Source organism: Suillus paluster (assembly GCF_016628075.1).
Source record: "Suillus paluster strain FC165 chromosome Unknown EDB91scaffold_2, whole genome shotgun sequence".
Lineage (NCBI taxonomy): Eukaryota > Fungi > Basidiomycota > Agaricomycetes > Boletales > Suillaceae > Suillus > Suillus paluster.
The window spans coordinates 338,192-363,565 of record NW_024537562.1 but is presented as its reverse complement, the minus strand read 5'-3'; the positions used below and the strand labels follow the sequence as shown (position 1 = coordinate 363,565).

The window sequence follows — 25,374 nt, the reverse complement described above, 5'->3', positions numbered from 1 at the left end:
TGAAATGATTGGTTGGGGAGAAGTAACGGGAGAGCAGTAAATATGTAGTACGGCTTAAACTAATAAAACAATGCCATAAGTGAAGGCAACTTGAAGGTGTCAGTATATTAATATAAGAGCAGTAAGGTAAGTAGCATACGAATAATGGACAGAATAATCAATTTAAAAGAGCGTGTCTATCGAAAAAAGCTGCGTCAAATAGGGATAGAATCCCTATCGTCATCATCACAGTCGAGGTCCCGAGAGAGATCAAGAGACTCTTTGCCACTGTCAAAGTCGAGGAAGCTGCCTTCATAACCACTGGTATCATCTGCAATCTCCAGGAAGGAGGGCTTCCGAATTACGGATCGCTGCGGTACCGTTGTATCGCCCGTGAGTGATGGTGCTCGAGTTGGACACTTCGGGCGCGGAGGCGGCGGCGATAACGAAATGAATGGCATATTACTTGATTGCCTGCTGAACAAATCTTCATGGTACATCGTCTCGGCGGTACGTGGACGAGCTCGTAGACGTGGCGGGGGCGACAAACCAACTTTGGGCAAGGTGGATGACAGGAACGTCGGCGTCGAATATGAAGTTGGTTGTGCAGTGGAGGGACGTGCCGATGATCTAGGGGTAGGTCCTTTGAAATTTGATGTGCTGCGAGTGGGGGCTAAACGTGGAAAAGACGTCGGAGCCATCCTCAGGCCTGCTTTCGTATACGAAGTACCATACATAGGGGTCGGTGCAAATGTGCTGCGCTGAGGATTTCGTAGAGCCTCTCCGTATTTTGCGTCAAATTCACCCTGCACAATTGCCTCCACCTTCAACATTTCCGCGGGGGACATGATATATTGCGGCGTAAACTCCGTGACTGGGTATGTGACCATACCAGATGCAAGCGGTTCTGAAGAAGGTTCATCAAGTAGGGACGCAACAGTTTTGGGTGACGCTAAGTGGGAGCTTGGAAGACTGAACACAGAGCGCAAATCTTCATCTGTTATTGCCGTTGACGGTCTCCTACTCGAACCCGAAAACATACGTTTTCGCATGGCAGGCTGAGGACGTGGGAACGATGGTTTATGGCTTTCGACTGATAATGAATCGTGATCAAGTGGCGTAGAAGGAGAGGCTGGCGTAGACGTAGGTGGTGTGTGGACACGTGAACGATGGAAGGAGTGTTGCTTCTTCAATCCCTTATCTCCTCTAAAGAGATCTTGCATACCGCTAGAACCTAATTTAGCCTTCTGCAGGGTTGAATGTGACAGAGACTTTTTCAGCTGATGGAATGCTGGCGGTGGGTGTGATTCTATGACATCCCTGACATGAATGCGACCTGACTCCTTCACCGGTTGGCGCAGAGTCTCGAAGTCGCGATCAAAGCCTAAACTGGTATCTTTATATGGTCGGTAACGTTGATTATGATTTTCTTCTATATGTAGGTCTTGTATTCGCCGGTTGCCTGTCGTGAACGATATGCCGGAAGATGAGCTCCCATCCCCAGCCGACGAGGAAAATCTGTCTTCGGCACCGCCGCTAGGCAGTAACATGTGATGTTGCAGGAGGTGGGGGAGGTTCCCGAGTTGGAGGGGGACGAGAAGTGGATTGCTGGCGGCTGAGGGTACGAGAGCGAATAGATATTTGGACGAACGGAGGGGTAGATCCTTCTCGAGGCCGAGAAATGATGCTCGCACCCTGGAGCGGGCTGGCCGCCGTATAGCCACTTGGATGAATTGTGGATCGTACGGCAGCAGCAGGAGAATCTGGGGAACCAGTCAAGGTCGCCGCAGAGCCATGCTTTGACAGCGAAGATTTAGAGGTTTTGTCCAGAGAGTTGTAATGCACAGGGCTTTCTAGGATTGTCTGCTCGTGTATTATCTCGCTTCCCTTAGACATTTCTCTACTGGACAAGTTGAGGACAGAACAAATTGCAGGAAAAAACGTCCCTACCTAGGCGATGTGCCACGGTCATCTGCTATAGGAGACAAATGGGACCCAATAGATTCCAGCGATGGTGTCCCGTTGCCGCAACCATGAGACTGTGAAGACATCGAGCCATACGATGGATGCTGCAGAAAATCAACTTCGTCCTTGTTTAAACATGAATCATATGCCGAAGTGCCGGAGTAGACTGACAGTCTACCCCGGTCCAAGATGCTTTGGGGAACAGAGATAACGCCTGCCGCGAAAGGATCAGGGTCCGACAGTGTCAAAACCGAGCGAGGAAATGAAACCCGATCTCTATAGACATCAGATGGGGTCCAAGGACCAAGGGAATCGTCTCCGGAGCGGACGGTTGATGAAATAGATTTGGCAGGAGGTCTATTAGTATAGTGGAGAGGAGAGGGATGGACTGCAGAGGCGGAAACGAGCGGTGGTACTGGGGAATCAGGAATAGCTAAAGTTGGACGCGACTTTTTGGACTTTCTGCCCATGACAGACGCAAAGGGACTGAATTTGAAACTATCAGAGTTCTTTGAATTTTCGATATGCACCGGGAGTTTTTCAGCTGATACTGAGCGGCCGAAGTCATTGGGAGATTTGGAAGCTGAAGGATGGACACGTTTTGAGAACCAATGTCTAGTGGACATGACGAAGTTGGAGGTCGTCTAGAAGTAAACGAACGTGAAGAGCTTATGCCCTAGCGTATAATATTATTATACAGTGGGTCTGTCCTGAGGGGTAATAATCTTGATTGTTAGAATACAAGCAGACTTGACAAGGACGGAGGACATTAGTCCCAGTGATACAATGTTGCTTTGAAGTGCCTGCAAAAGCAGATGATTGAAGGAGAGGGAAACAAGCAGTGAAGCAAACTAGCAATTAAACAGTTTGATTTCCGACAAGATACCCGTGTCTTATTTGCGCACAAGCGGAGGCAGACGGACACTTTGACTTTGATACGTAACACTCTTCCGTAACATCATGTCACAAAAATGTCACACGGTCGTCATATTCGTCTCTAGCAAAGTGCACAAAGTGTCTCAGGAAATCAGTTTCTTTGGACACGTTGTGATAAGAGTCTCAGAGATGGCACGTTCCGTTTCAGGCCATCAGAAGGAAATACTCAGGAGATTCTGGTGGGCGATGGTAGCACGTACTAGGGCCTAGGCTGGCCGAAACACGGAAGGAAGCCTTTGCAAGGACTTCGATGATTGGTCTCCACGTGCAGGGCCTCTGAGAAAACTCGAAGGTCATAGGGTTCATTTAATTTCTAGTACAGATGTGCCGCACCGGAATCGATTTAGCGAATGACGTGGTTGGTCCACAAATGCATAACCTCAAATTTGACTTGGAGTGGGTATGCTGGATCTGTGAGAACGTGGTAACCAAGTTCATTCATGGTCGTCGGTCGGTCACAGGCTGTCGAACGTCGGCCGCCGGGTTTCAACTCTTCAATCGCGTCACATGCTAATCCTTCGAGCAACTTACCGCGGTGCCGATAGCCATCTAATGGGCGTTAGAATGTTCAAAGGGTGAACATATGAAGCACCAAGGAGCGCGCCTACCTGAGAAGAATGAGGCATGAGTATTCGTCTGAGGCGTCGTCAACCATGATACATAACCGTGTTAAGTCACGGATGGAAGTTTACAGCATAGCGACAGTGACGCGAATATAGGTCGGGACCTGCCATATCGTAAGACGAATTGTTCCTGCCTGACATCGCTACATAGCATCAACCGGTGCCGGTCGTAATGTAATTCGGCTTCATCTCGTGAAGATCCCATTTCGGAAAAGCAACTTGCGAGAATAGAATTAGCGGCAAGGTTGTCCGAGTAGAGTGCGTCGCAGAAAAGGGATGGAATGTATAAGGACACGGGCCGTAGATCACTCCTCGCCTCAACCCAACTCTGCCCAGACATCCTCGTCATCACGGTCGTGCACAGCCTGTACAGCGCGCGGCATATCCGACATGCGAGCGGGTTCTTCTTCGTCTGGTGCATCAAAGATTACTGCATCTTGCACGAGCGGTCGACCCAGTTCTGGATCATTCTCTTCCTCATCCTCCAGATCAAAGTCGAGGCTGGTATAGCCTGCTCTCCTGACTGCAGAAATATCGATTGGCTTTGGCCTGGAAAAGATGGACTGGCCGGACCTGTTGTTGAGGTTATTATTACGAGGCATAACTGAAGATGTAAAACACACTGTCGCATGACCGCTGCTAGGCGACCAAATTGTAGCACGTTACGTGCAATGAGCAGTAGGGTGTCCAATAACTCTTCTTCCTTACTTCCCGCTCCGCATCCTGCAAATGTTATCACCAACAAAGTGATGACACAAAACAAGGTGAGTATAAGATCCAACACATTAAACGGGGACCTCCAGAATTGCTGTTCATGTCAAGGTCACTTCGGCGACCAAATATTCGGCGATGAACAATTACGCACCCGACCAAACGCAACGAAACGCACACCGACCTCCAGGATCATGCTCGTGTTAATTATTATCTCCAAGATATAAAACGCCAGCCCTGGACATCCGTCGGACAGACTGAGCACGACGGTTGTCACAGACAGTGCCGCCATGGACAGGTAGAGAAATATGTACGTGTGCGAGTGCACAAAGCGATTCGCAATTCCTTGTGTTATTTCTTTCCGGGTCAACGCATAAATGGATCGCGTGGGGCTGCGGGTGTCCAGCAATACATGAGCTTCGCAAGACTAGCACACACGTAGCTCTGGTATACATACACGGGTTGCGCTGCACCATTCGAGCTGTCGTTTAAAGCATCCTCTTCCGCCGCCTCGTACACGTCTGGCATGGTTGGCACTAGAGCAGTATTTATGGTTGTGGTATGATTCGGCTCATTGCTGCGTCCTGTAGCCAGCAATAGATGGGAAGAATAGGCAGTGTACCAAATAACTGCAAATAGAGATGATGTAAGCGAGGTCAATACTCTTAGAACCTTAGGCTTAGGCTAACCATTGACCAACGTCGGCGTGATTCATTCGCGTCCTTTGCTCATCGCCACCGAAAACCCTTTCCTTCAAGCTTGTTTTAAGAAAAGCTATCCAAGATGGGTGGTGGAGACTTGAACATGAAGAAGTCTTGGCACCCGCTCCTGCTTAAAAACCAGGAGCGGGTCTGGCTCGAGGAGAAGAAGGCTGTGAGTACCCGTAAGTGCTTGTGGGATCGTCATTGACGGATTTTGCATCATAGCTCGAGGAAAAGAAGAAACTTGACCAGCTGCGCAAAGAGAAGGAGGAGGAAAGGCAGCTGCAGGAGCTCCAACGTCTACAAGAAGAGCAGACAGGAAAGAAGAGGACTGAGAAGCTGGAATGGATGTATACGACACCTGCGACGGGGATTAATCAGAACGCAAACGATTTAGAGGACTACCTGCTGGGTAAAAAGCGGGTTGACAAGATCTTGACGGCCGATGAGAACGCGCAGGTGTGTTGTAATATTGTTGTAGCTTTCGTTTGCGAATTAATAAGTGGTTTTTGTAGCTTGGCGCCGCTCACAAGAACTTCATTGCCATTCAGAACGCTAACAGTGTTCGAGACATTGCCTCCAAGATTCGTGAAGATCCCTTGCTCGCTATCAAGCAGCAAGAACAGGCTGCATACCAGGCACTGATGTCCAATCCCCTCCGTCTTCGTGAGATGCAGGAACGCAACGGTATAAAACCGAAGAAAGAGAAGAAAGAGAAGAAGCGAGAGAAGAAGGAAAAGAAAGAACGGCTAGCCAGAGGACGAGAAGACCGAACAAGGTCAAGGAGTCCTGTAGATGATTACAAGCGAAATGATCGCCGGTATGATGCTGAAGATGACCGCCACTATCGGAGACGAAGCAGAAGTCGCTCTCCTGGTTACCGCAGAAGTCGCGACTTTCGCGACGACAACGTTCGAACATGGCCCCGCTCGGACGAATCTGACGACAATGGCTATGGGGGGCGCAGAAGTGTCGAGCGTAGTGGAAAGCGCACAGACGATGATAGGAAACGGAGACGCAGTCCTACTCCCCCGCATCGCAATCCATATCCGAAACGCTCGCGCTACAGTCCTCCTCCAAGATCTGATTCCCGTCCGGGCCCTTCCACCCAGAAGCAGCCACCTAATGCCGCGGAAGATCGTGCCGCAAAACTGGCTGCTATGCAGTCAGGTGCCGCAACCATGGAAGTGGAACGGCAACAGCGGCTGATGGCACTGCTAGAGAAAGAAAAGGCAGACCTGGAAGCGGAGGAACAAGCCCGAGCAAAGTCGAAGGGCATGGGTGGCTTCTTGGGCCAAGAACAGAAGAAGGTCTTTGGCGGCGTGGGTGGTTTGGAAGACAGGATCAGGCGGGGAAGAGGCGGCCTGGTTGCCGATGCAGACTGAGATTTCGCGGTTGGTGTATGTACTTATGTCTTGTAAATGATACGCTAAATCATTGTGCTTTTACTCTTAACTATGTTCTCGATAGCTTCACTTTTAGCCGCTTCACCAGGCGCAACAGGACATTAAAGTCCCTTCATCTGCGAATACACATGCACATTCGCTTGTCGAGCGCTCGTTAACACTGATGATAGCAACCGCAGGCCCTTGTCCTCGGACTAGAGTTCAACAACGGCGATGTATATTGAATCCGCCGAAATTATCAACAATCCCCAATTCAATCCAGTTAGGACGACCCTATACAGGGCTCAGGTGTCACATGAGCCTGGATCGTTCCGAATGCTGATAAGTTGATCTACAGTTCTTAGGGAGCTGGTACTCGTGCTGGCGGCAGTCGCATTTCCGTGACTTTGGGGCATTTTGAATGCGAATTGGGTGTGTGAGATGTGCTACTCGAAGAAGAGAATGTGCGAAACATACCAACTTTGTTGAAACTGTACCAATATTAATCCATCACATAGATTTTGTCGCTTTACTTTGCGGTTGGCCACTGCAATATGCTGCAATGCACCATTGGTTCGTGAATTCGCATAGGTTTGTAGTTGAAAATCGCCCATGATGTATGTGCAACCAAGACACTCGTGATCTCGAACCAACCAAGATTTGACGGAGTGTCAGCATCTCCCACAAGTTTTTTTTTTTTTTTTGATTACATTTATGTCCATTGAGAGATAACTTTATGTAGGACAATACGTGCTAGTCTAGGGACACCCGTGTCTCAACGCATCTCTGTAGTCGCGAATGACCCGATGTGAGGCGTACCCCATCGGTCCTCCGTTCCCGCCAGCCGCTCCCACAAGTTGCCGACCAGCAGGCCTGTCGATTGGAATATACATCATGGCCCATCAGCGCTTGCATCAGCCCCCTGGCCTCAAGGCGGAGCGGAGTTAATGCGTTTGGCATCATGGCCCACCCAAGTCGAATTGACCAAAACTTAGTAACTGTAAGTAGTCAAGACTGTCATCCCTTAACCGTCACGCCAAAAGGCAGTGATAATGAAAGCTCACGCTTCATTATCTCGGACAGTATTTATGCTGATTATGGGAACTCAGGTAAGCCAACGGGCTTACAGTAACCAACTGGTCATCGTCAGTGCTCGCTTATCATCAGTGACCCTTCATGATTATCATGCACTATAAATAGTGAACGCCACCGTGGTCCGATGTCTCTTTGTCATCCTGACCTCATGGCTTTGAGCTTGTGACAGTCTCCCTAGTCAGCCTATAGAAGGAAGATAATCGTTCCTTCTAAGCTCGCCATCGAGTGACACGGTTGGTGTAGGGATCATGGCCCACGCAGGTCAAATTCACCATAACTTAGTAACTTCCCCCAAGATTGGACAGGTCGCAACACATGAAACACCTGAGGGACAGAAGGACGAACAGGTTACAGAGAAGTCGCGGCCATATAGCATATACACCCGCCGGGAAAAATGGTTCATTGTAGTCATGGCCTCTTTGGCTGCGCTATTTAGGTGAAGTACTTCCTGGTCTGGACCTAAGGATGATTTGAACACCTCTTCAGCCCGCTGACCGCAAACGTATACTTTCCTGCAATACCGACAATTGCATCGGCTTTCCATAAGTCTATAGAATCGATTAATTTGAGCGTGACCGTTTACATGGTCCTTCAAGGCGTTTGTAAGCGGACTACCCACCTTCAGTCGATAGTAAGCTCACTCTGTACCGTGTATAGCTCCTATGTTCTGGGGAACCATGGCTGATCGCATTGGGCGACGTCCTATTTTTCTTGCATGTATCATTGTCCTATGTCTATCTTGCATCGGCTTGGCTTTTGTCCCGACCTCAGCGTATTGGTTATTGATGCTCTTACGATGCATTCAGGCCGCTGGTTCTGCCAGTACAGTTGCGCTTGGTATGCATGATCTTGTGTCGCCATACTTTTTCATCTTACCGTAGCTATAGGTGCTGGGGTGATTGGAGATATAGCCACTCCCGCAGAACGTGGAGGCTTTTTTGGCTTATTTACCCTGGGACCGCAAGTACTTGACCCACCGTTTTTGTCGCGCTATGCACTCTAATACCCCAAGCAGGCTGGACCTACTGTGGGACCTATTATCGGCGGTGTCCTTGCTGATACGCTCGGGTGGAGGTGAGTTCTTACGCAGTTGCTTTCAATGCAGCTGAATGCGTTAGTGCAGGTCTATCTTCTGGTTCCTATGCATTATGACCGCCGTATGTTTCGCTTTCATGCTCGCGTACGCCATCCTATATTCTAGAACGTCTCTTCGATTTTATTCGTATCATGTCAGGTTCCTACCTGAAACACTCCGCCGACTGGTGGGTGATGGTAGTGTGATACCGTCCCCTCTCTACCGTCCCCTTGTGCCACTTGTTGGGAAAGGGCGTGTGGACCGTGATGCCCCAAAGCCTCCCAAGCCTCCCCTGAACAATCCGCTACGCCTCTTCTTCTACCTGGACGTTCTGAACCTCCTGATATTCAATGCAATTATATACGCCGTCTTCTACGCGGTGAATACCACGATATCCACGTTATTCGCAATCAAGTACCCGTTCCTGAACGAAATAGATATAGGATTATGCTTCCTCGCGATTGGTGGGGGAATGATCTCTAGCACTGTCTTCTCCGGCAAAATGCTAGACGCCGATTATCAAAGATTTAAGACGAGGCTCGCGAAGAAGGCTGAAGGGGATCCTGAGAAGAATATACGAACAGAGGACGTGACGAAGGAGGAGAATTTCCCGATAGAAAGAGCCAGGCTGAGGACGGTACCAATATTTACCGGCATTTTTATCTTGACATGCGCTGGTTATGGGTGGTCGCTTCAGCGAGAGGTGAATATCGCAATCCCACTGATCCTGCAGATTATTTGTACGTCTACGACTTTACTTCTCCTTACATCCTTACTCATGTCAACAGTTGGTTATACAGTCGTCGCCATGATGAACGCTGTGCAGACGCTACTCATTGATCTACTGCCATCGCAGAGTTCTTCCATTACCGCGTGTGTAAGTTACATTGTCGCTTTATTTTATCACGTTCTTGATCACTTCGTTTCAGAATAATTTGGTGCGGTGTTCCTTGGGTGCTTTGATGGTCTCGGTCATAGACCTGATTGTCAACGCGATAGGTCCTGGTTGGACCTACGTACTGCTTGCAGGGGTATGCCTCGCGTGTTCTCCGATGATCTGGCTTGCCATTTGGATTGGTCCACACTGTCGTGCCAAGCGACGGGCCCGTAATCCTGCAGTTTGATTATCATGTCTGGTGCATACAGAAAGGAGGTTACGGGCAAGTGCAAGTAGAATATATGCTACAATACTTCGGTGCAAAGTGACATCAAACGAGCATGAAACATACAGAACGCGTCAGCTGCTAAGAAAGATAGCGCACAAACCCAAGGACGTAGCGCTTGAGACGGAAATCTACTACGAAAACTGTGCTGCAATTTGATCACCTATTTCCTGCAATTCCTTACTTCCCTCAAAAAACAGTCTCGTGCTCTCTACAACCTCTTTCGTGATAAACTCTGCCTCCTGACTTGTGGTTGCAGCACTGATGAAATCGGAATGTCGCAGATTGTCAATGACTTTCCTCGTTCTGTCCCCCCGGATGTAGTCGTCTCGTAAGCACTTGATCAAGCGAGCTTGTGCTGAGGGAGTATACAAAGTTGAACTCCGCACGAGGACCTCGAGGCGGCGGCATACAGCGGTCCGTGTGTCGAGGGCATCCTGGAATTTCTCAATGAGGAGGATATTAGAGTAGTTGGGGGCGGGAGCAGTTGGGGCGGTTGAAGTAGATGCGGCAGACGAGGATGATGTAGAGGTAACTTCTTCAGGGGCAACATCCGTTGCTTCCTTCATGAGACGAGCGAAGTGGGCTTTGTCGGAGAGACGCCGCTTCTTGTGCTTGCGCGCCGGTTGACCTTTGGGTGTTTTCGTTGGTTTGACCATGGTAAATCCCGCTCCTTCGAATTATGTATGAGTAAAGCAACGCGAAGGTTGGGGAACCTTATTACTTCGTATATGAAGGAGAAGACGCGATATAATAATATTGTCGCTTGAGAAATGAAATTAGTAATTCGAGTGTTAGTTGGGAGAGAACAAGTCGACTCACAACCAGATGAAAATGAGTGAGCAAACTAATAAATAACTAAGAACCTGAACCTAGAAGTAGCTTGGAGCGCGTGCCTGGCTACAGGAATGAAGCAATTCTGTGAGCACTGAGCAGGCGAATTGGGGTTACTGCGTACAGGTCCAGGTTCCGTGCTAATCTCGTAGAAAGGTTTAGAACCCTTAATGGTGTTTGAGTACAAATTTCGAAGGGGGTGATTCGGTGCACTGGCAAGTGCAGTACCAGTGCAGGTAGTACTTAATCTTATAGTAGCATGGAGGGGGTGCTAGTGGCCCGGCAAAGACTCAGATCACCATCACATTCCCGGTCACGTGGGCGATGTCACAAAGGAATGATCCGATTGGCATTGGCTCAACACAACAATTAATCGAGACTCTAAAGAAAATTCACAACTATGATCGTACAAACGTATAGCGCTTTATCTTGGGTTTGTACTCTGTGAACAAGACCCAGTACTTACTATCAATATTGTGGTGACCATACTCAAAAGACATGCCAATCACGTGTGATCGAATGTTTTCCAATTCGGGTGGGAGTCGGCAGCCGCGACGTCGAATGGCGGGGCCGTTCGACCTGGCCAAGACTAGGCCATTACGCAGGTCATCTAGAACCGTCAGCATCTGTACATTCCTTGAGTGCATAGCACTAATATCTGGTTTGTGTGACTTAATCTTCCAGTCGACGGTAAGTTTGTTCGCGTTCACTCCGATAATATCACCGAGTTACCAATTTGCTCTGCAGAACAGTGTCGGCGACTCGGCGACTCTAACACACGTGTAGGAGTACACTAGTACTAGGTCTCACCACAGGAAATGCAGTCTCAGCGTATACACGCACTTCCTGTGCAACTACGGCTGCTGGTGCTATCTTACCGCCCAAGTATCGGCCGTGATTCTGGGTTGACCGTCCGCCATGCTTTCCAGCGATCACAGCATACTGCTCCTTCTAATTTACAATCTTTCAAAAGCAACAGATCATCCACACGTCTGTGGCACAATTTTGCATGGCTCATTCCTGTAACTGGTGGTGTCGCACTTTACCTCTACCCTAGCCAACAGCTCCACCTACCTTCCATCTTTTCCTCGCCGACCCTTATTCCGTGCACAGAACACAACTTACCGGTACCAGCAAGAGACCATATAATAGGATCACCAGCGGAACCTCATATGCCTATTTCTTCGCGGATATTATCTCTGTTACGGGAACACTTCTGGGAACCTCTGTTGACGGCGCGGAGATTCGTACATCTCTTCTATTTGTTCATACCTGTTATCATTACCATGCCTATGCTTTTGGTGGGCAAGCCTGAGCGTATATATAGGGGTGACAAGTGGGGTGCCGTTTGGTGGTATGGATTTCTTGTCAGGAGAATGCAGACCGCTGGGCCAACGTTCATCAAGGTACCTATCTTATACCGTCTTTTCCATTCAACTATCTGACTATTTAGCTTGCTCAATGGGCGGCATCGCGTGCTGACCTCTTCCCGTCATTACTTTGCGAGAAAATGGGCGCCTTGCACTCACGCGGCAAGCCTCATTCTCTGAAGCATACCAAGGAGGTTATTGAAAGAGCTCTCGAACGGCCATTCGATGAGGTGTTCGAAGTCTTTGATGAGAATCCGATAGGAGTCGGCGCCATCGCACAGGTGGGTCCGGCGTGGGCTTCTGTGGGCTACTAACAGACTCGTTGCCCATAGGTCTACCGTGCAACTCTAAAGCATGACCTTATACCTCCCTCTTACCTTGGCCCCAAACGGCAAACCAAATCACCAGCAGGTTCACTTGCCCCCGTTATCTTGCAAGACCCTCCACCTTCAGTACCTACTGCATCTGTCGCCATCAAAGTCCTGCATCCTCGTGTCGCAAAGGACATTGCACATGACCTATCCATCATGTCATTCTTCGCGCGCGTCATTACCCTTTTCCCTGGCATGCAGTGGTTATCCCTCCCAGAGGAGGTTAACATCTTTGGCGAAATGATGCGTCAGCAACTCGACCTCAGAATTGAGGCGGAGAACCTCCTGACATTTGAGAACAACTTTGCTCCGAGAAATGTACCTGTGTCCTTTCCCCGTCCTTTGAAGACGTTTTCGACTGCCGACTTACTTGTCGAGGAATACGAGAATGCTCTGCGCATGGAATACTTTCTGAAAAACGGAGGTGGGCCATTTGATGATCAGCTGGCCACCGTCGGATTGGATGCTTTCTTGGTCCGTGAACTCTCTCCAGTAGCTTTCAGTTGCTCATTGTCCTGCAGAACATGCTACTGCTGGACAACTTCGTGCACTCTGATCTGCACCCGGGCAACATCATGATCAAATTTACAAAGCCTCCGACCACCCGTGACCTCCTTATGAGCTTGTACTCCTCATTTTTCCCGCAAAAGGGCGCTCCTAAACCTCTCGTCGAGCGCCCGCTGGAATCTGATGAAATAGTAGCTCGACTGCGCTCCCTCAGACATTCCCCTGAGGAGTGGCAAAAGGAACTCAAGATTTCATCGGAGCAGGGTTATATCCCTGAAATCGTCTTCATCGATGCTGGTCTCGTGACAACGCTTATCGCGACAAACCGCAAGAACTTCCTGGATCTTTTCAGGGCTGTTGCTGAGTTTGATGGCTACCGAGCCGGTCAGTTGATGGTCGAACGTTGCCGGACTCCCGAGCTTGCGATCGACACTGAGACGTTTGCGCTGAAGATGCAACACATCGTTCTGAGCATCAAGCGCAAAACGTTCTCACTTGGGCAGATCAAGATTTCAGACATTTTGACCGATGTTCTAACGGCTGTGCGGCAGCACCATGTCAAGATGGAGGCGGATTTCATCAATACGGTTATCTCAATACTACTCTTGGAAGGCATTGGGCGACAGCTGGATCCCAGTTTAGATCTTTTCAAGAGCGCGTTGCCGATTCTGCGACAGCTAGGACGGCAGATGACAACTCAAGAGTCGATGACACAATTACCCTCAGGAAACTTTGGAGCGCTATTGAAGGTACACCCTGAATGTTGTCGTTTCTTTACAAATTCTTATCCTCGAGACAGGTATGGATGTGGGTAGAGGCTCGGCAAATGGCCTCTGTGGCATTCCTTGACGTTGATGACTTGGTCAAATATGACTGGTTGGTGTCCTGATCCTTGGCAGTGCGTACAAGTACTGATGATGATCATAGGCTTGTCCCGACTGTATGACGTGGAGTCTACAAAAGATATTTCCGCGGACCCCTGTAGCATAATAGCAATCATAGGAATAGACACAACTCACTCAGGCTCACATAGAATACACGATCACTTCAAATATTACGATCGTCATGGCCGCAGCTGATTTCGAGTCAGACCAAAGTTGATATCATCTGTTCTTTGGGGAAGCAACATCCAGCAGGACTCTACAAACTTTTGTATGGGCTTCTTGTGGAACGGGTCGTTTTTCGTGAGCACCATTGCCGATTTTGATCGTGATCTTCTCATGCCACCGGATGAGAGATTGAATTCAAAAGGTGACATTGTTTCCGGGTGTTGGATTCGATGTGATCGCAGCAGTACCACATAGCAATCGACCGGTGAACGAGTCTGCTAATCCAACCCTCTTCCCTTAACATATCCTACACTATTTCCGTACGCTTCGCCCACTCAAGTTCTAGTGATTTATGTATAGCCGCTTCTGCTAGACAACTACCCGCTTACTCCTCTCCGATGGGTTCGATATACCGGGGAACCTCTCGCATGACTCTGTTACTTTGTTAGTGTATGATGATGGCCATGTGAAGCTTCCTCACTGATCTATGGCTCTCACCACATCCATAAATTCTGCTGTCCGCAGATCTGTCACTTTCTCACCATCTATGTTCTCGTCATGGATCAATTTCAGTGCCAGGTATGGGCATTCTTCTGTCCCATTTCGATGCATTTTCTTATCGAATAGTAGGAGAATCTGGGTTGGTGGCTGAGCTCCCTCTCCACCGACCGTCACTCTGCGTTCGGTGAGGTCAGCAACATCTCTGAAGTAGTAGTTTGATGTTAAGACTTGACATCCGCCGGTCTCGACATCTTTGATTTTGATGTCGAGGAAGCCGTTGGGTTCATCATTTGAGCAGAGACAGACGATGACGGTTCTCTCGTCAGACATAGTGCGCAATCGGATTTTGTGTTTTCTCGAGCTAATTCTCTGACCGTAAGTACTGTTGGTCCTCTCCTATGTTTCGGACCCGAAGGTTGAATTTGAAATGGTAGACTCATTCGATTGTCTCACCAGGTAATTGCTCCTTTCATTGTGACTGCCATGCAGAGATGGACCCGATTAAAAACCCAGAAACACCAAAGGTAGCGGGAATAATAGCAACCATAGATGATAGGAATAAAATCTCAGTGTCAACTCACCTAGGCTTACATAGATTACTTCGAATATTACGCCTGTAACCATTCACTTCAGTGGGTTGGAATCCGATCTAATCAGAGCTAATCTCTTCCTCTTCCTCCCGCGATGACAGCGTTACTGCAAACGGATTTGCCAGACCTCCATCTACTTTCAAGAGGAAAGGTCCGCGATGTCTATGCAACTTCGTCGCCTGATCATCTATTGTTTGTCGCAACCGACCGGATATCGGTGTACGATGTTATCCTGAACAGTGTCCGTGGATCTCTGAAGTTACTCCTGCCTAATCTCATGTGGCTCTGTCCTTATGTTTCTAGGGTATCCCAGACAAGGGTAAACTCCTCACAAGCATCTCGCTATTTTGGTTCGAGAAGCTGAAGGATATCATTCCTAACCATCTGGTCACCGTCAACATCGATGAGATGCCGGAAGAAGTCCGGCAATACCGCGAGCAACTCGAGGGCCGCACTATGCTTGTAAGAAAGGCGAGAATAGTGCCAATGGAAGCAATCGTCAGGGGGTACATCACTGGTTAGCTGATTCATCCTTTGCACAACTTTCTGGAGCCCTTGGGATGACTTCGTGAACAGGATCCGCCTGGGCAGAGTACCAGAAGTCGCAAACGGTATGCAGTATTCCTATACCAGCGAAGATGGAAGAATCCCAGAAGTTCCCCACACCGATCTTCACTCCATCCACAAAGGCTGAGCAAGGCGCTCATGACGAGAATATCTCGCCTGAAAAAGGTACCGTTGTTGGGAAAGCTTCTTTAAAGTCACTCATGCCCACTATATCAGCTGCTCAACTCATTGGACAAGATCTATTCGACCGTATCCAAACTGCCTCTTTGCAGCTCTACACGGCCGCTACTGAATACGCAGAATCATGTGGACTCATCCTCGCTGACACGAAGTTTGAATTCGGTCTTGTTCCCTCTGCTTCTGGTGGGCAAGACGAGCTCATCCTTGTGGACGAAGTCCTTACGCCTGACTCGTCACGATACTGGCCCCGAGACCAATATGAACCTGGCAAAGGCCAGCCAAGCTTTGACAAGCAGTATGTCAGAAATGCATTGACTGCCGCTGGATATAGAAAAGGATTAGAGAGTGGACCAAACGGAAACGGTGAGGGTTGGGCAATTGACGATACCGTCATCGAAGGAACTCGAAAAAGGTACAAAGAAGCCGAGCAAATGCTCAAGTCGTCACACTCTTAGAAATCCAGAGTCAAAATTATTCTCATCTATATTTCGGTAGTGCAAAATGAGTGTTGGGAAATGATTGATTGATTGCCACCTATTTCGATGCCGGCATCTCGATCGCCAGGCCAGAACGTTCATAAGTACTGGAGTCTGGAGACTCGAGAGTACTGGTCGCTGGTCCGACGTGCTCGCAACGCAGTCAGGGGTCAATGAAGTTTTATCAGGAGCTCACAGGGAGGCGATGCGATATTTATTTTCCTGTCCTATATATAAGTATGCTTCGGGTTCGTGATAAGGCGACGGCTCCAACAAATAGAATGCCACCTTGGAGTTGCCTTGGAGTGCAAGTTTTTGAAGGTCCCGTCGCTGTCCCTCACCGAGTTGCCGCAGCTACTAGTACGAAATTCCGGAATGCTCATTGAAAAGTGTACGTCGATATAGTGGGACGTCGAAAAGTGGAAATAACTTTGTGGTCTTCTGAACCTCGTGTGTCATTGATTCGGAAGTATCCGAGTATCAAGCGCCAACCAGGCACTCGTCATTAATGCATTGTGGTTTCGATACCACATAATGGACAAGATATTTCTCCCTTACCTTCAACAAATTGAACCACATGCCCAGTTTACATTCAATCTTCCGATAATAGAGTCGTCACTGGGGACGAAGTACTTTGCCAAAGTAGGCTCGCTCAGTGAACGAGAGCAGTTCGTGGGAGAGGCAGAGTCACTCGGAGCCATACACAATGCTGCACCAGGACTGGCTCCTCGGGTGTTCGCCGCAGCCAGTCCAGATTATTCTGCTGCGCAATATGAACGGCCCTATTTCCTGTCGGAATATCGGAATATCACGAGTCTCGCTTCAAACTTTGAAGCAGGGGAGAAGCTTGGGACGAGGCTGGCTACGGAGCTGCACGTGTACAAGAGCACCATGGGGTTTGGATTTCATGTGCCCACCTTCTGTGGAGCAACGCGACAAGACAACGGCTGGCATCAAACCTGGGAAGGATGCTACAGCGCCATGATTGGGGGCCTCCTCGTCAAGCTCCACGATAAAGGCAGGTTTTCAGAACTTTGCACCAAAGGGGAACATGTGAGGTCCAAGTAAGTGTATGATAACTTGTGACGAGAGTCAGCTACTGCAGCTGTCCAGAGTGATCCCATACTTACTTCGACCCCTCGAGATTGAGCCGGTGCTATTGCATGGCGACCTATGGGTGAGCATTTTGTTGAGCATTCATTTCTTTGCTGATAATAGCAGAGCGGTAATGTAGGCATAGATGATTCATCAGGTCAACCTGTTATCTTTGATCCATCATCTTACTACGGCCACAATGAAGCTGAGTGAGTACCTCAGCAAAGCCAGAGTAACCGCAGTTTTATCTTAACATATATTAGTCTAGCTATTGCTCGTATCTTTGGCGGATTTCCACGTAGCTTTTTTGAAAAGTACCATGAACATCTGCCCAAGACCAAACCTGTGGATCAGTACGAGCTCAGAGCGGACCTTTACGAGCTGTACCATTATCTAAACCACACCGTCCTGTTTGGAGTATGTTTGACTTATCTTGCTTGTTGAATTATAATCTGACTTTAATGAAGAGTTCATATGCAGGAAGTGCTCTGCGCAAGATGAATACACTTCTTGGGGCTTGCTCGTGTATCGATAATACACGAGCCTTAACACAACCGAGAACTACTTATCATATATAGCAAGCCAACCAGTGGTCGATGGAACATTGTATCTTCGTGACAATTTCTCGACGACTACGAATTCCAACGCTGTAGATCTATATGTACACATAGCCCACAGCCCTAAGATGTCCTGTAGCTGTGGCATCGTTTAATAGTGGTGGCTGTGCCAACCAGTTGCCTATAAACGTTTTGGCTCCTCCCTTCGAATTTCTACTTGTTACCCGACCGACACGCAGTCTTCGCTCGCAAGCATCCTTCATTCTACCATCCTACAGCCATGCCCCCTCGTCGACAAGCTGCACCGGAAGGAAGCATGCCTCCTCCCAGCCGACCGTGCAGTCCAGGTGGTGAAGAAATCGAAGAGGTGAGATTTCCTGCTGCCAATAATGTCCATGTGGGCTCACGCGTACGCGACGCGACGTGGCACGTTAGACGTCGTTCTTTGATAATGTAGATGAATTGCAGCAACACGTAGGTATTTTCCACGCGAATAATGTATGTTCGTGATCAACCTCTGTAGGGCATAAACGTACAAGACATCTTAAAACTCAAGGTAATCACCCAGTATATGCGCATTTTACTGGGCTTATGGAGGCTCTAGAGTGCCTCCATCAATACTGTGTCTGGTGTAGTGATGACCACGCGTCGTCAGCTACTGAAAATCAAGGTTCGCATAATTCTACTATAATATTTTCAGGGGCTCAGCGAATTTGATTTTTTCTTATGTAGGGTATGTCGGAAGCGAAGGTTGAGAAGATTAAGGTGCGCATATATTCATATTAGTGACAGTTCTCGGCTCTTAACCCGAGATATTAAACAGGAGGCAGCACAGAAGATCACGGTGGTCATCAACCGTCATTATTGCCATGTAATGCTGACAATTTTTCCAAAGGGGTCTTCCTTTGCAACTGGTATTGAAGTCCAGGATCGACGAAAACGCGTCCTTACCATCAGTACTGGAAGCAAGTCAGTAGACACGATTTTGGGTGGTGAGTATTTGATACGTCACGGCAGAGAATATGCTTACTATGGTTTGTAGGCGGGATAATGTCACAATCGATTTCTGAAGGTAGTTACCCCCGCCAAATTTTCGTCTTCAGCATTCATTATTTAAAACTAGTTTATGGCGAATTTCGCACTGGGAAAACACAACTGGCCCACACGATGTCTGTTGTCACTCAACTCCCTCAAGAGATGGGTGGAGCTTCCGGCAAGGTGAGTAAGTTTTGCTTCTGCAATCAAGTCGACTAAGAACAACAGGTCGCATATATCGATACCGAGGGTGCGGTGGTTGTGTTGTTTTATGAGTGACAACTTACTTATCACCAACGTTCTCTTGTCTTATCAGGAACATTCCGGCCGGACCGCATCAGATCCATCGCTGAGCGATTTGGTGTAGATGGGAATATGGCGCTCGAGAATATTCTTTACGGTATTTTTTTGACTTGTGTATACGACCCATTATCGAGACACCGCACTCGCAGCGCGTGCCTTCAATAGTGAACACCAGGTTGCTCCCCTTCTCTATTGTCGTAATCCCATCACTAATAAGTGTTACAGATGGAGCTCATCAGCGAGTGTTCCATGCGTTTTGCGGAGGACAAGGACTTCCGTCTTTTAGTAGGTCTTGCAATGTCCATCACGGAAAAGTTGCTCACTCAGTAATTAGATCGTGGACTCCATTATGGCCCTCTTTCGCGTAGATTTTTCTGGTCGTGGCGAACTCAGTGAAAGGCAACAGAAGGCAGGTCTTTAAGCTTGCGTCGTCGGGTGTTAAGGCTTACTGCAGTGTAGCTCGCACAAGTGGGCACAATGTCTTCCGTTCATATTTGTTTGACGCGATCCTTTCGCATTAGGTGTTGTCGAAGCTCACTAAGCTTTCTGAAGAATTCAATGTTAGATGCTCCTTGTCAAACTATTTTACCAGACCAACGTCTCTTGCAGATTGCCGTTTTGATCACCAACCAAGTGCAATGTATTTATTCTACTGGTTGCACTTCGGTATAGAAGTTCATCGTCTTGGCGCAGCTGACCCTGGAGCAACGATGACGTTCGTGGCTGGCGGAGCTCTCAAGCCCATCGGCGGACATATTTTATCGCACTCCTCAGCTACTCGGATGTTCCTTCGCAAAGGCAAGTGATTGACACTTCCCGCAGGTTACGGTGTTATCCGGAGAGGGTCTGAGGCCGAAAACGAATACCGCGTACTAATACTGTTCACCTAACTTCCAGGACGGGCTGAAGAACGTGTCGCGAAGCTGGTGGATAGTCCCGACCGCCCTGAAAGCGAGGCCTCATACAAGCTGGACGAAGGCGGATGGACCGATGTGTGAATCGGTGTGATGTTTCTTCGCGCTCACTAGCTGCTCTTGGACTTTTGCTCGACTCTGGACCTATTAGTCGATCCTCAGATGAACGATGTTTTGATCTGCTTTGTACTCTCATATTGCATGTGTTGCTGCAGATAACCTGCTAGAATCCAATATTCAAACCAAATTTGAACTTTTCGTTAGGTCGCCGCAAGCACTAGGTTGCTAGTCGTCAGGACACAAGTACAGTCGACGCTCAATTTATTTTCGCTCAAGTGCCAACCGATATGCAGACAACAAGTGGAGGAAACCTCGCTCATAGGTATTCGTTGTTTGCAACTCCGAGCACAGCTTTGAATGTTGGTTAACGTACTTCCGGGCCTTGTAGAAGCCGTGTGATCCCCACAATGCTGCACGTTTGCCACATCCATGCACTCCTGCGACAGTTGCATGTGGTCCAACTTCTTGATAAGCACGTTCGTGTCGGTATTTTGGTGAGCAGGCAGAGGTCACAGGTATAAATGCCAGCAAGATGGCACCTCTCTCGAACGCATTCTCTTCAATATGAAGTTGTTCCTTGTCAGTCTTACAGCCATTGTAGCTATAGTTCAGGCCGAATTCCTCTCCCTGCCGTCCACATATCCGAACATCACGGCATGTGTCGGCCTCCCAGTGCAGTATTCATGCGAGAACACAACTGTCTTGACGGATTCATGCTGCAATGTCGTACAGGGCGGGCTCGTGCTACAGACGCAGTACTGGGACACATATACGGGTCTTGAGCATCAGGGCCAGCTGCTTCCACAAGGCAGCTGGGGAATTCACGGCTTGTGGCCAGATAATTGCGACGGGTAGGACGTTTTTTTTTGTAAATTTTATGATTACTGACCAATCCCTTTCCCCCTGCACAGCTCGTACGATCAGTACTGCGACCTTAGCAGGCAGTATGATCCTCAACCGTCACCGTCAACCTTGCCAGATGGGACGCCTGTCCCTCCTTACGAAGGACCGACCGTTAGAACATTTATCGAGGAGTTCGGTCGGTTCGACTTGCTGGAGTACAGTATGTGAACGAAAACTGCATGACAATATGTCAAGTCCAACATTCTTTGCAGTGGATACATTTTGGGTGAACCAGGGCTCGCCTAACGAGGACTTTTGGGCTCACGAGGTGAGCCAATACCACTTATCTGGAGGGCCTCTTGACGAGCTGCGACCAGTTCTCAAAGCATGCCACTTGCACATCCACATTTGACGTTGCTTGTTATGAGCCTGGCTACAAGGAATATCAGGAAGTAGTCAACTTTTATGAGACCGTCACAAAGGTCTTCCAGATGTATCCTACCTACAATATACTCGCCGCGTAAGTTTATTCATTGTAGTCCGTCAAGTACTACTGACGAGCTTTGGCGACAATAGTGCAGGAATTCTTCCTTCCAATACAACGACATACACCCTCTCCCAGATCACGAATGCCCTTTACTCCCAGACTGGCGCTGTTCCTTATCTTGGCTGTTATAGCAATGGCACTATCTTGGACGAGGTCTGGTACTTCCACCATGTCCTGGGCACAGTACGTTGTGTTGATAATGATCGTGCCCTGATTTATTTAACCCTGACATAGGAGCAATACGGGCATTTCAAAACCCTAAATTCCACCACTCCGTCGAGTTGCGCAGAAATTGGTATCTGGTATTATGAGCGGACTCCGACGTCCGAGCGGGTTGTTTCGTATTAAGTAAATGTAGAGTACTGTACGTAGAATTCAAACCTGGGATGAGAGTCTCCCGTGATGCTATGTCTACTCTATGGTATAGTGATACCTCGATGGCGTTAAGGACGCGTTGTCACGTGACAGACGCGACGCGACACGTTAACAAATATATGACAACAAATATTAGCCCAAAATGGTGTTGACCCTGAATTTTCAGTTGAGTTCACGGAAGGTTGTCGGTCCATCCCATTGGCAATATTATTTAATCCTGACTTCCGACCACCGCCAACCCTTTACCACACCCATTAATGACGATTTCGCTACGACTTGATAACGTGTCCGGAGAGCCTAGCACACGCAGGGCCCTTCTCTGACATTTCTTTGGCAGTAGCCAAATCCAAAAAGATAGTCGTTGTCACCGGAGCAGGCATTTCATGTTCATGTGGCATTCCGGTGAGTCCTTTGCACGCGTAGCAGATGGGTGGCTCATCGATCTCTCTGCCTAGGACTTTCGGTCTTCGGATGGTCTTTATGCACTGGTCAAGCAGCGGTACCCCGACAGTCGTCCTCAAAGGGCGTGATCTATTCGACGCGTCTCTGTTCCGTGACTCCACGTCAATATCTGTCTTCTATACTTTTATATCACAGCTCAAACGCTCCATCGACGCCGCCACTCCTGCTGCCACACACCGATTCATTCAAACCCTGGACGCGAAGCAAAAACTAGTACGGTCGTACACGCAGAACATCGATGGTCTAGAAGAGCGGGTGGGGCTGCGTGGGAGTTCCAGTCAACAGGTGAAGACAAGTGGGAAGAAGAAGTCGAAGCTGAAAGTCAAGGAAGTACGGAACGTCCAGCTGCACGGTGACATCCACCGCGTGCGGTGCACTTTCTGCTCTGCCGAAATGTCTTGCACCGAAGAACATCTGTACGCATTCGAGAACGGTAAAGCTCCAGATTGCCCAGAATGCACCTCGCGATGTAAGTCAGCTCTCAGGTCCATTTTGCGCTGAGCTGAGTCTCTGGTAGCGGAAGCACGAGTTGCTCGTTCTGCACGTGCTCTCAAAATCGGAACTCTTCGTCCAGCCATCGTACTTTACGACGAACCACATCCTCTTGGGGACGATATAGGCACAATCCAAACGTCAGACATCGCCCGCAAGCCCGATATGCTCATTATCATGGGCACTTCACTCAAGGTTCACGGTCTCAAAAAGCTCGTTAAGGACTTTGCCAAGGTCGTGCACGCCACTGGGACTGGAACAACACCTAATGGTACTCCCAAAAAACAAAAGATATGGCAGGGAAAAGTCGTTTTCGTGAATAAGACTCCACCTGGCAGCGAGTGGTCTGACGTTATCGATTACCATGTCGCAGGGGAGACTGATGAATGGGTCGAGAAGGTCTTAGAAGACTGGAAGAAGATGCGGCCATCAGACTGGGAGATACAACAGACGCTTGATAAAACTGACGAGTGCAGTGGGTTCAAAGTCGTCAAAAACGCCGCTACCAAAATGAAGGGCAAAGGTAAGAGTAGACTCGACTTCCGCTTTCGATGCAGCGCTGATTTTAATTCGATAGCTGCACCAAAGCGCAATCCGAACGTCGAGAATGTGCCGCTAGAAGATCCATTATTCTCACAACTAACTTCGCCATCAAAAAAACCCGTCAGCGCTCCGTCATCGCCAAGCAAGCGGCGACAGTCTACGTCACATTATTCAGACGTGGAGTCGAGCCCGCGAAAGAGACGCGACATTGCCAAAATCGCGGATGGTATGGATAGGTTGGATATGTCGGACAAGTGCAAGTTATTTGCAGACGCGACAAATGTGACCAAGAATGCGGGAGGAGACGACCTGGTGATGGGTGAACTCGAACCTTCGAAAGTAAAGGTACGACGGGCAAGCACATCGGTCGTCTCCAAGCCCCAGTCTCGAAGCATTGCCAAACCAAGGGTGGATGTGTGGGTGGAGATCGTGAAGAAACCGTAGTATTACACAGCCGGCTGTACATTAGTGTATGATATACCTCTGCATTGTTGATATACTTCCGGTGGTACTTTGCATGTTGCAAAGGTCGTGTAAGTATTGAGGTAGATGATAGTAAAACAAGACAAGACAACAACCGGGGCGAAAGCCCGGTAAAAATGCAAGAGGATTCAACAAGGCAATGTGTCATTCGCTAATCAGCTCGGAGACACTCCAATCCTCAAAACTTCCGTCGGGTAGATAGCGTCGGATAATGAGAGGAATTTTTCGTTGCGAGAGCTCCTTGATTGCGATTTGCAGAGCATCTGTCTCGCCATCCAAGGGGACAAGTACTGGGGCGTTCATGCTTGCGATGGAATGCTTGCATAAGATGAAATGCATGCAAGATGCACAAGACCTCTCACCTGATCTGAAGCGCTCTCGTCCCCAATATTCGTGCTCGTTCGTACTTGGTCAAGTAAGGTGTCGTTACTCTGACTTTGTTAGGCTGCCTCTCGCCTTGCATGCCTACATTTGGTGGCGCTTGCTGAGGTTGCACGCTTTCCTCTCCGTTTACCATCTCCTGATCATGGTCTGCCCCATTGATCCCATTGACGTGCGAGACTTCACCATTGGCTTCTTCCCCTTCCACCTGTTCACCTTCCTGTTCTTGTGCGAGTAGATCATAACCTTCATCCTAAATATCACAGTGTCAAAAGTTTGATCGCATGATATGATTCGCCAGGTACGCACGAAGGCACCATCGTTGAAACTAGAATGACAAGTCAGAAGTTCCTTGTCCATGACTTTGGAATCAAAACATACCCGGGACCGTCGTAGTCGTAATCATCGCCACCGCCACCTCCGCCATAGCCATCGTCGGACATCCTGAACTAAGTCTAAGGTGGTGAACGAAGCAGGTCGGTAGAGATACACCTAAGGTGAAGGACACAAATTTCTGGACGAAGTCATGCAGAAGCAGGACAGGCTTACATAATCGATGCCTTCTTTCTTCCAAACTTCGTTGGTCGTCGAAACTTTGTTAAACGTCATTTTACCTTCTGGCCACCTGCGAGAGTGACATGTTTCGGAGGTTCGAGGAACCTGGATTTTGATTGAATTCTTCGTGCACGTGTGATCGATCACTTGTACTACTGAGTCTCACAGTAGGTTTTTCAGACGTCTCCTTACGATCATTATCTGCAGGCTTAGTGTCCATACCCAGGAGGTTGCGCAGCACTTCAGCTTTCATTTTCATTGAGTTTTCCGCTACGAGAGCCACATATATGTCTCCATAGTCACAGTGATGATTGCTTCGAATACACTATCTGGCGTCAATCAATGAACACCGGGCGCTTCGCTCGTCTCTTATCACCATTTCTTCTTGAACTTGGAATGGTGCGCTTATCTTGATTGGTTCTATGGCGCGATTCTGATAAATGAGTTTCCAGCTTCCCTGTTACTGACGGTCCGACATCCATTAATACTATGTTTTGCCTGTCGCAGTCGCAGAGTGCAGTCTCTGCTTGCGATAAAATAGTCATCGGTGCAATACATCACATTGACAGGTACTCCAATGATACAAAATCCAAGTTTCGCGGCAGTCTTGAGTCCCCTGGGGTAAGCTTCCCAGATAGTCCACGAACTCTC

The 25,374-nt window shown here is 48.6% G+C and overlaps 14 protein-coding genes across 14 annotated transcripts; 8 read left to right on the top strand and 6 right to left on the bottom strand.

Annotated features, from left to right (window-relative positions):
• Positions 1–2: 2 nt before the first annotated feature.
• Positions 3–1,995, bottom strand: EDB91DRAFT_256139 (uncharacterized protein). Its single transcript, XM_041326616.1, has 2 exons — positions 1,930–1,995; positions 3–1,879 (listed from the first exon to the last, which is right to left on the bottom strand). Exon 2 carries the CDS (start codon positions 1,527–1,529, stop codon positions 195–197), a length of 1,335 nt encoding a protein of 444 aa, XP_041183554.1. The 5' UTR covers positions 1,530–1,879; positions 1,930–1,995; the 3' UTR covers positions 3–194.
• A 173-nt stretch (positions 1,996–2,168) lies between these two features.
• Positions 2,169–2,567, bottom strand: EDB91DRAFT_1022802 (uncharacterized protein; the record flags this gene model as incomplete). The annotated part of the gene is made up of 1 exon (XM_041312593.1): positions 2,169–2,567. A coding segment is annotated over one exon (399 nt), but the record flags the coding sequence as incomplete, so codon positions are not given.
• Positions 2,568–3,424: 857 nt separating this feature from the next.
• EDB91DRAFT_1095825 (uncharacterized protein) lies at positions 3,425–4,981 on the bottom strand. Its single transcript, XM_041316962.1, has 5 exons — positions 4,904–4,981; positions 4,672–4,843; positions 4,369–4,606; positions 4,127–4,311; positions 3,425–4,076 (listed from the first exon to the last, which is right to left on the bottom strand). Exons 2-5 carry the CDS (start codon positions 4,740–4,742, stop codon positions 3,821–3,823), a joined length of 750 nt encoding a protein of 249 aa, XP_041183552.1. The 5' UTR covers positions 4,743–4,843; positions 4,904–4,981; the 3' UTR covers positions 3,425–3,820.
• Positions 4,881–6,735, top strand: EDB91DRAFT_256016 (Pre-mRNA splicing factor-domain-containing protein). Its single transcript, XM_041326615.1, has 4 exons — positions 4,881–5,087; positions 5,141–5,374; positions 5,431–6,309; positions 6,386–6,735. The coding sequence occupies exons 1-3, from the start codon at positions 4,998–5,000 to the stop codon at positions 6,298–6,300; spliced, it is 1,194 nt and encodes a 397-aa protein (XP_041183551.1). The 5' UTR covers positions 4,881–4,997; the 3' UTR covers positions 6,301–6,309; positions 6,386–6,735.
• A 908-nt stretch (positions 6,736–7,643) lies between these two features.
• EDB91DRAFT_1042295 (major facilitator superfamily domain-containing protein) lies at positions 7,644–9,594 on the top strand (the record flags this gene model as incomplete). Its single annotated transcript, XM_041312988.1, has 9 exons — positions 7,644–7,831; positions 7,882–7,997; positions 8,053–8,232; positions 8,283–8,359; positions 8,411–8,469; positions 8,519–8,575; positions 8,630–9,210; positions 9,259–9,347; positions 9,400–9,594. The coding sequence occupies 9 exons, from the start codon at positions 7,644–7,646 to the stop codon at positions 9,592–9,594; spliced, it is 1,542 nt and encodes a 513-aa protein (XP_041183550.1).
• An 86-nt stretch (positions 9,595–9,680) lies between these two features.
• On the bottom strand, positions 9,681–10,462 carry EDB91DRAFT_255872 (uncharacterized protein). Its single transcript, XM_041326614.1, has 2 exons — positions 10,456–10,462; positions 9,681–10,398 (listed from the first exon to the last, which is right to left on the bottom strand). Exon 2 carries the CDS (start codon positions 10,290–10,292, stop codon positions 9,768–9,770), a length of 525 nt encoding a protein of 174 aa, XP_041183549.1. The 5' UTR covers positions 10,293–10,398; positions 10,456–10,462; the 3' UTR covers positions 9,681–9,767.
• A 545-nt stretch (positions 10,463–11,007) lies between these two features.
• On the top strand, positions 11,008–13,930 carry EDB91DRAFT_1095797 (uncharacterized protein). Its single transcript, XM_041316961.1, has 7 exons — positions 11,008–11,157; positions 11,215–11,873; positions 11,921–12,118; positions 12,170–12,682; positions 12,730–13,464; positions 13,515–13,591; positions 13,643–13,930. Exons 2-7 carry the CDS (start codon positions 11,286–11,288, stop codon positions 13,659–13,661), a joined length of 2,130 nt encoding a protein of 709 aa, XP_041183548.1. The 5' UTR covers positions 11,008–11,157; positions 11,215–11,285; the 3' UTR covers positions 13,662–13,930.
• A 219-nt stretch (positions 13,931–14,149) lies between these two features.
• Positions 14,150–14,595, bottom strand: EDB91DRAFT_1242069 (uncharacterized protein; the record flags this gene model as incomplete). Its single annotated transcript, XM_041322151.1, has 2 exons — positions 14,150–14,198; positions 14,246–14,595. The coding sequence occupies 2 exons, from the start codon at positions 14,593–14,595 to the stop codon at positions 14,150–14,152; spliced, it is 399 nt and encodes a 132-aa protein (XP_041183547.1).
• Positions 14,596–14,949: 354 nt separating this feature from the next.
• On the top strand, positions 14,950–16,057 carry EDB91DRAFT_1076915 (uncharacterized protein; the record flags this gene model as incomplete). Its single annotated transcript, XM_041314901.1, has 3 exons — positions 14,950–15,096; positions 15,159–15,372; positions 15,432–16,057. 3 exons carry the CDS (start codon positions 14,950–14,952, stop codon positions 16,055–16,057), a joined length of 987 nt encoding a protein of 328 aa, XP_041183546.1.
• A 521-nt stretch (positions 16,058–16,578) lies between these two features.
• Positions 16,579–17,881, top strand: EDB91DRAFT_255543 (Fructosamine/Ketosamine-3-kinase). The gene is made up of 5 exons (XM_041326613.1): positions 16,579–17,142; positions 17,192–17,255; positions 17,300–17,382; positions 17,437–17,590; positions 17,641–17,881. The coding sequence occupies exons 1-5, from the start codon at positions 16,613–16,615 to the stop codon at positions 17,749–17,751; spliced, it is 942 nt and encodes a 313-aa protein (XP_041183545.1). The 5' UTR covers positions 16,579–16,612; the 3' UTR covers positions 17,752–17,881.
• A 129-nt stretch (positions 17,882–18,010) lies between these two features.
• Positions 18,011–20,066, top strand: EDB91DRAFT_1233667 (Rad51-domain-containing protein; the record flags this gene model as incomplete). Its single annotated transcript, XM_041321122.1, has 14 exons — positions 18,011–18,097; positions 18,254–18,286; positions 18,335–18,400; positions 18,463–18,495; positions 18,554–18,574; positions 18,626–18,722; positions 18,854–18,948; positions 18,994–19,015; positions 19,082–19,165; positions 19,218–19,243; positions 19,294–19,353; positions 19,403–19,481; positions 19,762–19,866; positions 19,966–20,066. The coding sequence occupies 14 exons, from the start codon at positions 18,011–18,013 to the stop codon at positions 20,064–20,066; spliced, it is 909 nt and encodes a 302-aa protein (XP_041183544.1).
• Positions 20,067–20,252: 186 nt separating this feature from the next.
• EDB91DRAFT_1095767 (ribonuclease T2) lies at positions 20,253–21,945 on the top strand. The gene is made up of 7 exons (XM_041316960.1): positions 20,253–20,364; positions 20,431–20,893; positions 20,954–21,105; positions 21,158–21,213; positions 21,263–21,405; positions 21,462–21,615; positions 21,667–21,945. The coding sequence occupies exons 2-7, from the start codon at positions 20,607–20,609 to the stop codon at positions 21,778–21,780; spliced, it is 906 nt and encodes a 301-aa protein (XP_041183543.1). The 5' UTR covers positions 20,253–20,364; positions 20,431–20,606; the 3' UTR covers positions 21,781–21,945.
• A 55-nt stretch (positions 21,946–22,000) lies between these two features.
• On the top strand, positions 22,001–23,873 carry EDB91DRAFT_255381 (DHS-like NAD/FAD-binding domain-containing protein). The gene is made up of 4 exons (XM_041326610.1): positions 22,001–22,209; positions 22,263–22,738; positions 22,787–23,284; positions 23,339–23,873. The coding sequence occupies exons 2-4, from the start codon at positions 22,279–22,281 to the stop codon at positions 23,746–23,748; spliced, it is 1,368 nt and encodes a 455-aa protein (XP_041183542.1). The 5' UTR covers positions 22,001–22,209; positions 22,263–22,278; the 3' UTR covers positions 23,749–23,873.
• On the bottom strand, positions 23,720–24,708 carry EDB91DRAFT_1095764 (subunit common to RNA polymerase I). Its single transcript, XM_041316959.1, has 4 exons — positions 24,550–24,708; positions 24,478–24,496; positions 24,150–24,421; positions 23,720–24,091 (listed from the first exon to the last, which is right to left on the bottom strand). Exons 1-4 carry the CDS (start codon positions 24,609–24,611, stop codon positions 23,932–23,934), a joined length of 513 nt encoding a protein of 170 aa, XP_041183541.1. The 5' UTR covers positions 24,612–24,708; the 3' UTR covers positions 23,720–23,931.
• Positions 24,709–25,374: the final 666 nt, after the last annotated feature.